The 17,154-nt window shown below is 47.2% G+C and overlaps 1 protein-coding gene across 3 annotated transcripts in view; it reads right to left on the bottom strand.

The window, feature by feature from the left end:
- Nucleotides 1-17,154, bottom strand: part of PALD1 (phosphatase domain containing paladin 1) — a 61,921-nt gene that overhangs the window by 9,421 nt on the left and 35,346 nt on the right. For all 3 annotated transcript variants that reach the window (XM_078597724.1, XM_078597723.1, XM_078597725.1), the window contains exons 7-18: nt 16,058-16,133; nt 14,897-15,039; nt 13,705-13,804; nt 13,053-13,157; nt 10,975-11,070; nt 7,682-7,816; nt 6,990-7,106; nt 6,175-6,354; nt 4,102-4,299; nt 3,534-3,674; nt 1,903-1,974; nt 452-592 (exon numbers count right to left, since the gene is read on the bottom strand). In XM_078597724.1, the coding sequence (XP_078453850.1) occupies nt 452-592; nt 1,903-1,974; nt 3,534-3,674; nt 4,102-4,299; nt 6,175-6,354; nt 6,990-7,106; nt 7,682-7,816; nt 10,975-11,070; nt 13,053-13,157; nt 13,705-13,804; nt 14,897-15,039; nt 16,058-16,133 (1,504 nt within the window). The remainder of the gene's footprint in view (nt 1-451; nt 593-1,902; nt 1,975-3,533; nt 3,675-4,101; nt 4,300-6,174; nt 6,355-6,989; nt 7,107-7,681; nt 7,817-10,974; nt 11,071-13,052; nt 13,158-13,704; nt 13,805-14,896; nt 15,040-16,057; nt 16,134-17,154) is intronic.

The following is a 17,154-nucleotide window of genomic DNA, read 5'->3' as shown; positions in this document are numbered from 1 at the left end:
TAGGACACCTTCTGCTCGTCTGTCGTCACGGCACCCATTGTGGACCAATGCGCCACACTAGGACGTGTCAGCAGAGTCATCGTGGCGATGGGAGGGGACGCTCTCAGCGTCAATAAGGAACCGATTCCTTGTGGACGAGCCTACGATCCATCCACTTGGGTGTGATCTTCGGCTTGTGACCGGGCCCTACTCAAACAGGTTCTGAAATGGTCAAGGCCCCGTGTGTGTGCAGTTGGGCCCTTATGCAACAACCCGAACTGTAGCTGTAGTGCAAGTTGGATAAAAACGCGCATTGTTGAAGACTGTCCGCAGACCTAATGAAGCCTCTGCCTGGCTCAGCGCAAAAAACGCACGCACTAAATAAATAATTTAGCGAGAAAAATAGAGAGACCTTGCGTCTCACCGCGTTCTACGGGGCATGCGGCTTAGGCCGTCACGGGGATGCCCATACCTGGCGGTGCGTGCAGATGATGGCTTCGCGCAGGTGGTAGTGCATGGGGGTCATGGTCTCGCTCACAGCGTCCAGCGCCAGGTCCACTTGGCGCTTGCGAGACTGCCCCTGGGGCAGCAGCCGCACCACAGCCTGCACCACCTGTGTATGCACGCGAGTCCATCGCCACACTCCTTGTAATTTAACAACGTCGAAACAACGTGACAAACTTTGACACTTTTCAAAGAGGGAGGGCATCGGGAAATACAACATGATGATAGATGATTATTTTTCATGCGAAAAAGGTGAAGGTGAAGCCCTGCAATTAGCTCACTCACGCCACTGCTGGTGGAATGGCCTCCACTGGAGGGAGATCCTGCAGTGGGTATTTTAGCCTACTCTATTACACTATTTAACTAAACTATTTTTCAACGACACTATGTTTATTTTACCAGGTAAGGCACACTGAGCTGTATAGCTATTATTCAGAAGCGACCTGGCCACATATGATTGCTCAACGAAGTGGCTTATCATCGTGTAGAACTTTATAACAGCCAAATACTCTAAGCGCATTTTTTTTCAATGTGGAAGGAAAAACCGGAGGAACCGGAGAAAAATCCACGTGACCATGGGGAGATCATGCAAACTCCAATATACAGCAGGCGTCAGGGTCAGGATCGAACCCACAACCTCCTGTATACCAGGCAAGGTAGTTGACATTTTGCCACCAAGGCGCCAGACATCCTGGAAGAGGTGGGAGTAACTATACTTGACCCCACCACACTCAACCTGTCGATTGACTAATTGTGCCACACCTATTTACACTCCTGGGTACACAGAGGATGTGGATATTTTCTAGGAACGTGCACCATCGTTTCAACAGCTGCACTGGGATAATGTGTGGAACCGGTGACAATTAATTAATACATGAAACAAAAATAAAACAAACATGTATCTAAAAAATACAAATCGGAAAAAGTGCATCTAGGGCAGAAGACAGCTGATTTTAAGAGTGAAATGTCGGTTCAAGGCGATGGCAATCGACCTCGAGCTATTGCTATATTACATGTGAGCACTTGGGACTGTGATTGAAATAGCGATAATGGACGAGGAGACTAATTTAAATTGGGGAAAATGTCACTATGCAAGTGAACCAGTGTGCTTGCGAGGTATAATTATGGGAACCATTTAGAGCTTCGAATGTATTCACAATACTTTCCTTCACCATTGAAGATGCCGTTCATATGCAGCAGCAAGAACGCGCAAGTGCATGCATGTTAACGTGTACGTATGTGCGCACGTAGCGAGGCGATGGTGGAGTGAGAGACCGTGTCATTTCCAGTGCCTATCTTCAACCCAGCGAACAGCGTCTGTTGTTGACTTTTTTTCGCGATTCGTTGAAATGCAACGACAAACACACCGGCTGGCGGAGTGCACGAACACGACGAGCGTCATCACCGCTCGCATCTCACCTCGAATTCTCCCTTAGTGTACTTGGCGTTGGGCACGCTGACCATCTCGTCCTCGTTCTCCGCGGGAAAGCCCTGTGCAAACGAAAACCTTCAGCAGTGCCGGAATGAATCAGAACGCTCCAGCAGCAGCCTTCGACCAGTGAACAAATAATCACAAACGAGTTGGCGGCATGATTAATAGATGTTTTTTGTTATCGAATGCGTTTCCTTCTAATAAGCGTTCGGGTTTTTTAATTCGTAAAAGTTCGAGAGAGGGAATAAAAAAAAAAGACCGAGGCATTAGCATTTGGGCTGCAGGGTATTTTCCACATTGACATTTAAAATATTTAAATAAATAACTATGCTCAAAATGAAAAACACATGAACAACAATATTCCCTCGTTATTCACGGAACTTGCTATCCGCGATTTTGGCTATCCGCGAATCGCATCTGGAGGGAAATAGAGTGCTGAGACAAACTGATTGGAGATAAAGTGATGAAATAAAGAAATGTGTTATTATGATGATGTCCATGTATTTAATAGCTTGTTTATGTATTTGTTTAAGGTATTTCATTAAAAAGGCCAATATCACTATCCGCAAAATCTGCTATTCAAGGGCATCTCTGGAACGTGTCCCTCGTGAATAACAAGGGAATAGTGTATTACACAAAACTGCATCTAATGCAGAAACATAGTTGCATTGTTGTACATCATTCCTTCATGTTCATTTACCAAGACAGTAAGACAAAGAACTGTGATTTTGACAATATATGAAGCAGACAATATTGGAAGGAACACACACACATAACCGAATAAAATAAAAACCACCAAATATTTAACGCACGAAAGCGGAAAAATCTGTAATTACCACAGAGAATGGAAAATTACCGCAATGACAGAAGGGGCGAAATAGACATTCTTCCCCGACTGGCATGAGCATCTGGGTAGACGTGAAATTTTAAATGCTACTAAACTGAAAAAAGAAATGATGAGGCAGCTGCTTAGTGTGTCGCGTAGAGGGTGCGCGGCTGGATTTGTGTGCGTTTAGGGGCTCCTGGCTCGGCACACTCACAGAAACTCTACTCTAAAGGAGCAGCACCCAGCTGATGGATAAACAAGTCGCTGAGCCGCACACCTTTTCGCAACTCCAATTAGCACGGTTGGCTACGTATAGTGCAAAAGAAGTTCAACATACATACCTTCCGGTTGTGAACTCACAGTACAGCACCACTGCCTCTTTGCTACACACACAATGCAGCACGGCAGCTTAAGAGCCCTTGCCAATCCACTGCTGACTGGGGGCATCCCCCACGCTGTGTGGGTAATGGGGGTTATTGGCCTATACTTCACCACGTTGGTCAGTGTGCGTTGGTGAAGGCAGGAGTGGAGATGCGGGGACCGTAGAAGTACACTACAGTGCATTTTACTTGCGCTGCCCTCTGCTGCCCACAATGTGGCGCCCGCAGCCAGTAACACCTCACGCGAGGGCAGTTTCCCATCCAAACACTTTGCACGCTCAAAACTCCGCTTCGGAGGTTTGATGTGGACTGGGCGCATTTCGGGTGCACGTTCCGAAGGCGAGCGGCAACAGATCCGATGACGTCGCGTGAAACGGAGCGGGGCCGTCAGGGCGGGACGTGGGCTACGCACGTTGATGTGCCACAGCAGGAGGAGGGCCACCACCATGGCCGTGGTCGTCCGGCCTTTCCCATCGTGGCAGCTGAACACGATCGCCGGGCTCGAGCTCTCCGCCAGGCACCCGCGCACCGCACTCATCAGCCGATCCAGGTCCTGGTCACACACATGCACGCACGCATGGGAAAAGGTTCCATAAAAACCGCTCACTGCACACAATTCCCGCTTCCCCAAGATGTGGTATGAAGGGGAATTTTGGCCGGCATAGCGAGCGTTTCTAACCAAGCCGGACAGAAAAACTTCGCTGCCACCGCCACCGCGCTTGCGTTGCTAAGCACGCACTGATTGTGCTCGAGTGCTAGGCCAGCACAACCCACTCCCTTCTCTCTTCCCCACAAACCGAGGACTGCGGGAGCAGAACAAACTACGGGGCGTGTGGTCAACTGCCGCTTCTCCCTGCGACGTGCCGCACGAACGGAGAAGAATTTCAACCCACGCGCAGCGGTTGGCTTCACTGCGCCGAGTCCCGTTTGCGTAAGCGCGGGTACGCGAGCGCGCCCGGACGGGCCTCGGCGACCCTGACCTGCTCGGTGAGGCAGGCGGAGCTGGCCAGCGGCACGCGGGCGTAGCGCAGCAGCGGGAAGAGCGCCGCCTGCTGGCGTGCCACCTCTGCCTGCCCCAGACAAGTCTTCACTGGCTTCAGCTGCCTCTCCCCGTCCTGCCGCAGCTCCAGCCACTTCTGACAGCCGAGCAGCTCGGTGCTCATCGCAGCCTCCAGCATCTGTGCACGCGACAGGTGGGGAAACCCAGCGAGCGACAGTTTGAACACTTATTAAAAGGCACGGGGGTGGGGCCCCCCAAGGCAGGAGATCGGCGGTACAAGGCTGAGTTGAGGTCCTGTTGGAAAACGTCGTGAGCTCTTAAGAGCAGCAGGTGGGCTAATCTGACACTTGCAGCACACAATGGGCCAAAGAAGGGCATCGAGCGTCCATTTACCCGCATCTCGGGCCTGTGTTTGTTTTTTGTTGCCCCCGTGTTCGATGGGCAGAAGAGGACACCATAACTTGTGGGGTTTGGTGCTCATAAACAAGTGCGTGCCGACACGGGTGATTGGGAAAACAGGCTTGCACCCCACGTAATTGCGTGCCGCTCAGTGATTTTGCCTTTGATGAGCTGCACAACGTGCAGCTCTATTGTTCAATAGCAGCCAATCAGAACTATGCCATGACACCACTGACCTCTATTCTGGGTCTGGTTATCTGAGCGTTAGAGGATACTTATGCAGCAATTATGATGCACGTGCGTACACACGTGCATACACAACAGCAACAGCTGTCATTTGTAACCAAGTGGCGGTGACGTCGCCACATCGCTTGTGCCAGATTCGGTGCAATTTGAGACCACGTCAAGTATCGAAGACTCACTGACAGGAGGTCACGGGACAGACCCAAGTGTCAACGGTTGACAGAGATGACTGGCAGATGCACAATCTGTGCCCCCTACTGTGCCGACTTGCTGCAATTTAGCCGCCCGGCGCTCCGCTTGTTGTTGTGAGCATCACACCTCTGCCCTTCGTTGTTGTTGCCTCCAACTGCCCAGAAGCATCCTTCATGAGCCTCCTCCATAGAGGCCGATCTTGACACTGCTGAGTACCCGTCATTGGTAAATCCACTCGGCTCCATATCCTCCTGTACCACATCACTCCATTATTTCTCTTTCCTATGCCATAGCCGTTTAGAGCAACCTATCTCACCAAAGACAATCTGCTTTGGCATGCGGTGGCTGGACATGCAGGCTATATGGCTCAGCCAATGGCAGCTTCACATGTCGAAGCTCACCGATGGGAATGTGTCCAGATCATTAAAGAATCTGAGCTCCTCACACAATCCAGTCTCGTTAAACCCACGATGGATCATAGGCAGGCCAGCCTGCATTTTTCAAAACCGGCACAGAATGTGTCCAGATCATTAAAGAATCTGAGCTCCTCACACAATCCAGTCTCGTTAAACCCACGATGGATCATAGGCAGGCCAGCCTGCATTTTTCAAAACCGGCACAGATGTTCCTTCAGAGGGATCCAGGTTTCGCAAACATAGAGAGGCGAGGATATAAATGTGGCCGAGAAGACCTGGAGCTTTGTATGGAGCGACAGGCCAGATAGCTTCCACACAGCATTACGTAGCTGATAAGGTAATGCTGCATGACTGATTCCGAGCGACACCTCTGCTGCCTAACTGGTACGAGTCATAAGCACAAAAAACAGGCATGGGAACTCCCCCACTCTCTCCACAACTGCCCCGTCACTCTTGGGAGTTGAGGGGATGGAGTGTTTTATGACACAAATACATGTGTATATGTGCATACACGCAAATACCAAGATCCCGCATATAGCCTTAACAGACTGTTGGGGCAAGTGTTGATAGCAAGCACCTATGAAGGCTGGCACGGCACACGAGGGGGCCATCACACACCTGAGTCGAGCTAGGAGAGGCCCAGGACCGGTTCAGATAATTGTCACTGGTGTTGGCCATAAGCGGGAATCGAACTCGTGTCCCCGGGTTCGCAGTGCAATGTGCTAACCACTACACTACCGCATATGCGCACACACACGCCCGTGTTCTCCGTCCGATTCGTGATGCGTCGATGCGGCATTCACCTCCAGCTGCTGAGGCGAGGTGGCGGGAACGCCGATGCGCTGGTCGGGCGTGGCGCTCTCGCGGGGCGTGCACATGGCCCCGTTTACCTCCAGCACCACCTCGTCGCGCAGGCTCACCCACAGCACCAGTCCAAAGTTCCTCTTCGTGTCCATCAGGTGCGACAGCATGTGGGACAGACCCTGGGCGCAGAGAAACGCGATTGCATCGCACCCATCAGCGAAGCTCTTCATCGTAAAAGTCCCAGCTTTTGTCAGTTGCGTAATAATAATACACTACGAAAGACAATGCATTTACATAGTTGTGTTGTGATATATTCTTATTCCCGTGATACGTTCTGATGTTTTGTACCTCAAGATGTAACAACCATACAGCATAGGGTCCATTGAATAAGTCAGCCAAAGAAACACTTCTTAGGCCAAAGCCCTTGTTTATGTCATGTTTTCACCCATTTCCGTTTATTTTTTGATTATCCTAGAAATCCGATCGATTTAATTACTTGGTATATACAAATGCAGAACATACAATATGACAACACAATTGTACACGTGCCTCTGATGTGTGGAAATCTTTCAGATATACTTCATTCATAGCCCGACAACAATCCTGAAATTTAATTCCCAGATGGCTGGGTACAGCTCATCAAAGCAAACCGCAATGCAATCAACACGCCACGTGCAACGAAAACTCAGAGCGGGAGCACGCTATCCCTTGAATACCCAGTGGTCCATGAGACCCCCCCCCGAAGGAGCACCGGGCTTCCTCCCTCTTGCCCTCAGGGGTTTTGTTGTGAGGTTTATTTACGGTGAGCCTCTACCTCCGAGTTGGGCTGCGCCATGCCGAAGATGGGCTGCTTGGGCACTCGGCGGAAATTCGCCACTCGCATGTCGCGCGAGGTGCTCATCACGTCCAGAGAAACGTGCTCGTCCGACACCTGCCGCGCACACAAGGGGCGAACACTTAAGAGGCGCTTGCTCAAGCCGAAGCCTCAAGCGCTGGTACGGCCGCCGTTATGGGTGGCAGAGAACGCGAGAAGAGCAATTTCTGTAACGCGTTTTTTTAAGTAAACATGAGCAAAAACAAAATATTTCAAGTACTTTTTTTATCATTGTTTTTATATCACGTTTGCAGGCCCAAAACTCCCAAATGGCCAGCAATAAACAGCACTATTGAAACCATACCTAAATGGACTTATGGTGATTACAATTCAATATCTGTTGTATGAGTAGTGGTTTTAATCGGGCTCTCGGTTATTATGTCTGCCAACCATCAATAATCATAATAGTGATAATGCTCCCTATTTATCTACGACAGACCCACTAAGTCGCAAGACTCTCAAGACATTGGGATGTTGGGTCAATTCCACTTTTGAGTAAACCGGAGCACCCAAAGAAAAACCTATGTATACGAGGGTAGGGGCGGGGAGATGACACCCAAGTTTCACAAAAAAAAGAGCCAGTGCTGTCCCTGCACAACAATCTGATGTTCCCAAGCAGTGTGAGTGCACACCAGCACGCGGGAGCCCTTGGTGACGAGGTCTGGCGGGGCGCTCAATTCGGACACGTTGGTCTGGGCCAGGAGCCGGTAGAGGCCGGGGTTCTTGCGCATCCACGCGCTGAACGGAACCGAGAACATCGAGGACACCTGCAGATGTAGGCGGCGGGGAGAGGGGGGGACGAAGACACATGACAAGACGATGGTTGTCACCTGGTTAAATGTGTCGCGTGACCAGGTCGTGTGCCGAGTAAGGTCAAGTACAGGATGATGCAATAGTTCATGACCCGCGGCCAGGAAGATTGGCAACGGCTGCTTTGGACAGTGTTGGAGAGAAGACTGGGCACGTGCGAGGGGAAGAGCAAGGCATCGGCCCGACCCGGATGTCAAACATCAAAAGACGGCATGGAAGCCGTCTCAGTTGGACAGCGGAGCGACGGACAGAGTGGAAGTGGAGAGACACTGCGTGGAGATGTCGGTGCAGGGAGTGGTCATGTCCGACAAGGCCAAAATAGGCCAAGGACAAATATAACAAGACCAGAAATGACAATGGTTAAACTCTGACAAGACATTTGATCAGATAAGATAATCATTTATATTAACGAGCTGAGTCTGTATTATTAGATACAGTTCATACACTGGTAACATTGTAGATATATTTGCCGATTACATAACACTCGTGCATTTCGGGTTACATAATGCCGTATATCGTGAAACCTGCAAGCAATGTCATTTTTAGGTGGGCAGCACAACATTTAACAAGAGCCAGACATCCAAACAGTTTAAGTATGCCTATAAATGCCAGCATGAGGCACAATTAACTCATGGTTGGAAGAGGCAGTGAACCGTTCCAAAAGAATGGTAAATATGAGTGCACAAAATTATACATTGCCAGTTACCAGCTGGTTATTTCTGGAAATTCAAACCAATAATAATAATGGAAGATCATCATAAAATTCAGCATGTAATCTTATAATAAAAATTATAAAGGTCAGCACCCTTAATTAAATTTTGCTAATGCCAACATAAAAAAAATTTAAACTGTGATCAAATTACGAATCCTGTGACTGTACATGTTTAGACGGTTTTACTCACGCTTAATCTAAGATAATTATAGTGGGAATAAAAATATACTTTCGTTACGCAGTTGTTATGTATTGCTATTATGTTGTTTACCCAGGAGAGCCTCCCCAAGTCTCAAATCATTTTCAGGAGGGTCCTGCCAAGTTTTGCTGGTGGAAGCGATGTTGCTGCTATGCGTAATCTCAATTTAGAGATGTGCAGGTACATTTCCTAGCACTGCAATGTTTGAACAATGCCAGTGACAGTGTATGTGTAAGGGATCTGCGAGCCACCCTCACGCACTCGTACCACGCAGACATGAAATCTCTGCACTCGGTATAACACGCACCAATCACACGCACGGGAATACACTAGATGGGGGTCAAGGGTTAAAGGGCACTGACGTCACCCGGACCAGGCGTGCGAGACGAGGGTGTGTATTGGGAACGAGGGCAGAGATGGAGGGTTTAAAGGGGGCTGTGAGAGGCGTGTTCGAGGTTGGTTTTGGAATGAGTGTTGCTGTGGATTAAATAATAAAGGAGTGCTTAACTAGTCTCCGACTCCTCTTCATATGTATTGTTTAGCTGTAGGAGAACACTGGAGGATCCCAACGAAACCCATGCAGAACAGGGGGAGAGAAGTATGACATGTAGGCTTTCACGACCAATAGTATCCATGAGCTTTTTTTTTGTGACTGAAACAGGAGGATTTATCCACATCTTTGGCTGTTGCGTGATGAGGCTGGTTGTAATTACCGATGAAACATCGTACTTGGATTGTAAATGTTGTGGGTTTACTCTCCAACACACCGGCTTGCTTAACTAGTAACGAATTGGGATATTTTGTTTTTGCGACAAACCTTACTAATTGGCTGTGTCGGGTGGTGGCGGGTTTAACGACGCATTTATATTCACGCAATCTAACCCAAAAAACCTCTTAAGGTGAGAGAAAATTTAAACTCCCCAGACAAAGGTGCCCAAGTCGGGAATGGAACCCAGGGACTCCTTTCTGTGAGGCACGAGCGTTGCCATTGCGCTGCCATCCTACCACCAAAAACCACAGTCAAATTCTTGGATACAGAAACTGAACATTTCAGCTTTGTTCAGTTATTTCAGATAAAGCAGTGGATAGATCATGGCTGGTAATGATTGCACGGAAGAAAAACTAGGATAAGAATATTCATAAGCTGTGCACACTTTTAGAGTATAAACTTTAATAACATTTAAATTTAGAATGTATACTCTTACCTTATTGAAATGTACCTAAAATAATGATGTATGAATTTCAAATCCATCAGGTCAGTGAGTTTCAAAGCCACATTGAGAGACCATGTGAGGGAAAAAGTAGCTTCATCAAAGTATGACTCTTGTCTGTCTGGATAAACATCAGTTGGTGGAATAAACTTGTCAGCTGTTCGTTTTTATTGCTGTACACAGTTTTCTTAAAATACGGTGCTTAATAAAAACATTTACTAGACAATATAAATATTTACAAGGACCATATTTAGTTTACGTAAATATATTGATGGGTATCAAACTATTTTGAGAATGAGAGCCTAAAAGGGTAGCATTGACTCAAATGGCCAGCTTATTTGAAGTATCATCATTTTAAAAATTACATGTATTTTTTTTATTTTACCAGGTAAGGCCCATTGAGCTATATAGCTATTTTCGAGAAGAGACCTGGCCACAAATGATAGTCCAATATGGAAATGTATAGAGGCCAAATACTCTAAACGCGTGTTTTTAAATGTGAATGGAAAAACAGGAGGACCCAGGGAAAAATCCATGCGACGACACGGAGAGACGATGCAAACTTCAAATATACAGCAGGTGTCAGGATCGGGATCAAACCCACGACCTCCTGTATACTAGGCGAAATAGTTAATATCTCATCACCGTGGTGCCCCAATCGTTACTCATGAACAGAGAAGATTACGAATAGCGTGTGTGTACCATCCTATGTCAATCCACTGCTGGATGAGGGTACCTCTACGCTGAGGGACGCCACCAGAGTGGGAGAACAATGAGATCACCTCTGTGTCCAGGGGCGAGTTGGATTGTCGTATCACGGGATTACGAGGGATCGATCATGGCCTACGATGACGACGATTATACGCCAAAAATAAATAACAAAAAGTCACAACAAGTACTGTACAAAATCCCACTCGCAAAACGATCTTCGCTATTCCACACAAGCCGCGCGCAATGTCACGTGATCGTCTGAGCAGGCGGCCGTGTGGGAACCTGCTGGTGGAGGTAGGCGTTGAAAGCCAGGAGGTAGAAGTAGCACTCCAGGCTCTGCACGGCACGTTTCAGGAAGTACTCTCGGGCACTGCTGCCCTGCAGGGGAGGAACCGGGGGACACGCGTCCCGTCAGCGGGTAAATACGCCCCCCTCGCGGCACAGCTCCCCACTTGCGAGGACAGATTGCGGCGTGTGCCGTTGGCAGGAAACCCGGACGTTTCGCTGCCACGCGACCAGGGAGAATTCTTCAGGAGCCCAAGTGAATTTCGACACACGCAGCGAAACGTCGGGACGTCGACGCCGAACATATCCGCGGCGCAACTCGAAATGCGCACGCACATCGGAGAGAGCCGAGTAGCAGCACCAAACGTGAAAACCTATACGGCAGCACCTCACAGTTCACAACGAGTAACAGGTGACCAGCGAGTCCCGCTGCTCAACAGCGATGCCCACTGTGAACACAGCTGCTGTTTTCAGGAGCCATGGGCTCCCTGGCCGCTGCTTGCTCAGAGATAGCGGCACGCATTTAACCTCGTGTGCATTTCATGCATACAGTTTTTTTGTGTCATGCATCTGGTGAATTAATTAATAATAATAAATGAATATAAACATTTTATGTATCAGTCTATGCAGGTACCGTGCATGCCCCCTATACGTTTCTCAGAAAACGGGCACTGCAAAGTTCTAGATTTGAAGCTTTCGTGACTGCAAGGATTCATATTCTTAGGTTTTTCAGTAAAGTCACGTAGGTAAAAATTAAAATTAATAAAAGTAAAATAAAAAATAAAATAAAAATCACGACGTTTCAGAGGCAACACAAGCTTCCGTCTTCAGGTGGAACCCTCACAGCACGATAGCTATATCAAGTGAGAGCTTGATATCAAGTGAGAGCTTGATAAAGCTACTTGATACAGCTATCGTGCTATCATGCTGTGACGGTTCCACCTGAAGACGGAAGCTTGTGTTGCCTCCGAAACGTCGTGATTTTTATTTATTTTTATTTTACTTTTATTAATTGTAACTTTTCAACCTACGTGACTTTACCGACAAAACCTAAGAATATTGTGCAAAGTGTTTGCGCTGGGCGAGTGAATGAAAATATACTGATTTAATGGGACCGACATCGCTTCAGATTATTTAACCCTCTGGTTAATGTCACGAAGCAGCAACATGTAAACAAGTTATTTTAAACTCCTTTTGAACCTGCATTGCATTTATCGCCATCTGAACAGCATACTTGGAGGAAGCTTCATGATAAACACACAAGCACGCTCGCGCGCGTCAAGGGAAATGTACAGACAGACAGCACGCAGCTGCCGGGAGGAACAAAATTGAGACGCAGGGGTCACCGACCGCCACGTGTCCACAGATTCACACCACAAGCCGTGGTCAGAGTTGAACAAACCCTACTCAATCACCTTTAGTGGCCACACTTAGCGGAAGGCAACACGAGAGCGCATCTCTCCGGACGTTCCGCCACTTTGTGTGAAATGCGGCTGGAGAGCCTCTGAGGCATGTCCAATTAACCCTGAAAGATCAATGCTCGCTTCATGTTCAGAGTCAAGGGCTGACTGCAGGTGTTAGGGCCTGAGCGAGCACGAGACGGGTCTCCTCTCACGTAGGATTGCGCGGTCCCATTAATCGGAAAGGATGGTTGGGGAGGGGGGAGGAGATGACAAGCTGAGCATGGGATGACACTCTTCACATTAATTCCACCCTCATTGCGACGGTCCGCTCTGCTGTCAGCACGTTCAATGGGCGATTCGTGTTTCCATGGATAATTGCTCCGGAGGTATCTCCAGCCGAGTAACGTGGACGTAACGCACCACCACCCCCCCAACTTCCCTGTTTTCCCTCTCCCCTGCAAATCTGCTGCTCCCGATCGTTGCCTCTACGGTGGTAGGAGGAGGAGGGCAGTGAGCCCCCCAAGTGCTTCCAGTCAGTCCCCTACTTGAGGGCATATCGCTCCGGACCGTTACGCGATCGTGACCCGTGTTTTCCCGCTCAGATATCTGCTTTGTGTTTTTAAGTTCTTGAACAATACAAAAATAATTGTAAGTAACGACGCCCCTTTGCACCTGTATCTGGTAGTCCTCACGAACGGCCTCCAGCTTGCCCTTGTACAGCTGGATCGAGTCTTTGATGTTGTGCATCTCGGAGCAACACAGAACCGCTTCATCCACCTTATGGGAAAATGGGACAACGCAAAACACGGAACAAAAACTGTGACATTTAATTTGATTTATTATCCTCATTAGGGGCTCTTCTTCAAAGTACAGCTATTAGCGGCGCCACGAGCACTAAAAACTTCAAAACTTTGGAAAGTTTGAGTGATCAAATAAAAAACGCATCTCATGTGGGCATAAACTGTTTGGCAGCAAGTATTTATCTCAAGAAGACTGTGGTGATTATGAATGAACAATAGAAAACAATTACATAAACAAAACTTTAAAAAATGAATGCAATTTTAACCAAAAAAAATCCTCCTCGCGCTTTGAAGAGTTACTTAACGATGTTTCCCACTGCACACAAATTGACGCAGCAGGTTTTTGAAAACAATTTACACGACTCAACCGATCATTTCTATGCAACGGCAGCAAAACCAAAACATCCCGAGCTGAATTCACAGGTGGTGAAACATGTGCCTTTGACGATTCATAGAAAATTAGAAATACAGTTGCATCGATGTCTGGCCACAGCACCTTAGAGGCGTGAGTGTAATTATCATACCTCTTCTACTATTTTCTGCCCGTTTGGCATCATGTTGATGAAGTTTTGTATTATTTTGAATGTTCCAACACCTCCAACACTCTGCGGCCTCTTCCCTGAGCTGACAGGCAACAGAAAAGCATCAAACAAATGTGTTTATTTTTTAATATTATATGGACACTAAAATATGAATAATAGCAACAATTTCGAAAGCGCCGAACAAGGGGGCGCTGAAATATAAACAGATCACTAATATAATGAGCCAAGAATGTTTGTGTGTAACGCTCGTGACATCACTCCACGTCGACCAGCCCCCCTCATTAATAATCATGAACAGGTGACGTCCTCCACATAGACCCCACTCCCCGTCATTAATAATCATGAACGGGTGACGTCACTCCGCATGAAGAAGGTGGAGCGGAAACAAAAATTTGTTGATGCAAATTAGCTTTAATTTTGACCTTTATTCATGGAAAGTAAAGCTCATTAAGATATCAACGCAGAAACTAATTTAATGAGCCAAACAATGCTGTGTGTGTGTGTGTCCCGTGCATGACGTCACTCCACATGAACCCCCATTATTAATAATGAGCAGGTGACGTCACTCCACATGCCACACCCCTCCCCAAAAACCATGAGGGGGTGACGTCACTCCACATTCCGCACCCCTTCCCAATAACCATTAGCGGGTGACGTCACTCCACATGGGGCAACCCTCCCCCCCTCTCATTAATAATCACGAGCTGAACAATTTTTCTATTGAATATTTCAGATTTACTGCAATATACACCCATCCTTGGACGGGCAACCATGCTAAGGAAAACAATAACGACACATTCTTCAATAACACTTCCGTAAATAGAACTTAATAATATGTATATGCTACACATAATGGCCATTGGCCAAAATGCCACCTATTTTGTCAGCTTTCCTCCTTTGGTGGAGTTATTATTTCTGCTCGTGCACTGCTGCCAATGCAGCATCGCAATATATGCTTTGTTTTACAAAGAAGGGAAGGCCAGATGGCATTCCAGAACCTCAAACGACGTCAAACATATTTGTTTACAGCACTGGAAAAAACCACAGCGGCAAGAAATCGCACGGAACGTGGCCATGTTCGCCGCGTCGGGCCGGAGGTGGCTGTAACGAAATGCCTATATATCACGCATCCGTGTGGCGGCAGCGATGGCGGCAGCAGCAGCGAGGCACTTGCTTCTCGACGGGAGGCTGGTGCCTGCATCGAGCGAGCAGCAGGGAGCCAATTATCATGGCCAGGTTGGTTCGCCCAACCCCAACTTGGCAGTTACACAGCAGCGCTGGGAGCGGCCTGGCGTGGTCCATCAGTGCTGTGCTTTCCTGCACCGCGCAGAGAACACGCATCGCGCGCTCAAGTTGTCGTCAAGCAAAATCACCGCCAACCCGACTCTAATGCGTCGCCCGTCGTTTCCATCCTGCGTGCATTCCTGGCAAACCCCAAACGTTTAATTAGCACTTCGACGGCATGTGGGATTATCGGCCAGCTACATTTTTTTTATATTCTCATTCTCCGCCGCCCCTCATCGTGTGTTGCACGTCGGGTTTCAAAGGACGCGTGGGTGGGGAGAAAAAGAGAATAGAGAGAAAAAAATCGATTTTCAATTAACTGTAAAAGGACACCTGTTGTGGGCACTCTAGCAAATCCTGGCCAGTCCACTCGATGCCACACTCCAGTGTTTTAATTGCATGCCGAAATTATACACACGCTGCACGCACATGATAACACGCTTGGCAATGCACACAGCTAATGGGCTAAAGTCAATTTTAATTGCTCTTCACATTAAAATGGCTTGTCTACATAGCTTCACGTTCCTGTACAATAAACGACACTTTTCTATTACTGTTTGTCATGAACATGATAAATAAACATAATTACCCATTAACATGCTACAATTCACAATATTTCAATTGCATTTCAAAAATACCCAAGATCCCTCAGCTCTACTCTGGTCTGGTGAAAACGCCACTGGTGGTGGGCGGGTTCGTTCTGCCCATCATCCCTCCATGTTTGATAAAACGAGTACCACTTTATAAAAAGGCCAACAGTGATTGTCATATGAATAGATTCATCCCCACCATGAGAATGTGGAACGTCACCACTCTCTCAGAGCTGTAAACAGCAGAGGAGCAATGCATCAATGCTAATTTGAAGAGGGAGTCACTTTGACGGAAAATAAACCCACTAAAAACACATTATTGCATCTTGACAGCAAACTTGGCAAATGCACATTACAGGGACACACGGCAAGGAACAACTCACGACGACGTGCAAATGAAAAAAAACATGTTCTAATAACGGACATTGTCCTTTAAAGGTTGGGATGTATGATAAACTTACCCGAAGTACAGCGACAAACGCGTCGAACTGGGTTTCGTCTGGCGCCCCGTCGGCCGGTAGTGGCAGCCTCTTGTACCTAAGATTGCAGAGCAGACAAGCATGAGTCGTCTGGAGCAAGAACAGCGGGGCCATCGGCACGCGCCATGCAGGAGCGACAACTGGCAGTGCTCCCAGTGCCGCGAGGGGACATCGCTTCAGCCGCAGGCAAAAGCAAAGTGGAAAATGGTCCAAAATTGAAAAGTCCTGAGGATGTAAATTTAAATGTTCCAAGTTTAACACAAAACTGAACTGTGAAAGGATTTAGCCACACATATGCAAGGAAACTGATCGTGAAAGTATTTACACTATGAGATCTCTTTTACCAGTGGCAAAATATAGTAGTAGGTTTTTACCCTTTTAAACTGGTACAAAACTGACACCTTTATTCAAGGCCAACACCAATGGGGTCTAGGCTCTAAAGAAAGCCGTCTTGGGTGTGGACCAATCAACTTCAAGGACAGTGCATATTATTATCATTATCAGAGTTGCTTCTTTTTGTTTGCTTTTTTGACTACTTGTGTTGTGGTTATTGCAAACATGATGCCTTGAATAAAGGTGTCAGTTTTGTACCAGTTTAAAAGGGTAAAAACCTACTACTATATTTTGCCACTGGTAAAAGAGATCTCATAGTGTAAATGCTTACCCCGAGCTCTCAATGCTCTGATATTGCACTGTGTTTGAGTTGTACGCCTTCTGGTGTCATCTGGTCCAACACCAATGGGGACTAGGCTCTAAAGAAAGCCGTTTCGGGTGTGGACCAATCAACTTCAAGGACAGTGCATATTATTATCATTATCAGAGTTGCTTCTTTTTGTTTGCTTTTTTGACTACTTGTGTTGTGGTTATTGCAAACATGATGCCTTGAATAAAGTGTCAGTTTTGAACCAGTTTAAAAGGGTAAAAACCTACTACTATGATCGTGAAAGTGTTTATATGCATTGCAGTGGCATCAGGCCAGATCAATTGATTTATCAAAAAATATTTTTTTATGATCGACAGTTAATCGCAGTGAAATCTTTGACAGATAAATTCAACGAGACAGGGAATTATGTTTGTTT

The sequence above is a fragment of the Lampetra planeri genome, chromosome 9, assembly GCF_965212315.1.
Source record: "Lampetra planeri chromosome 9, kcLamPlan1.2.h2, whole genome shotgun sequence".
NCBI lineage: Eukaryota > Metazoa > Chordata > Hyperoartia > Petromyzontiformes > Petromyzontidae > Lampetra > Lampetra planeri.
Note: the sequence above shows the minus strand (reverse complement) of the source record. Positions and strands in the feature narration are given on the sequence as shown.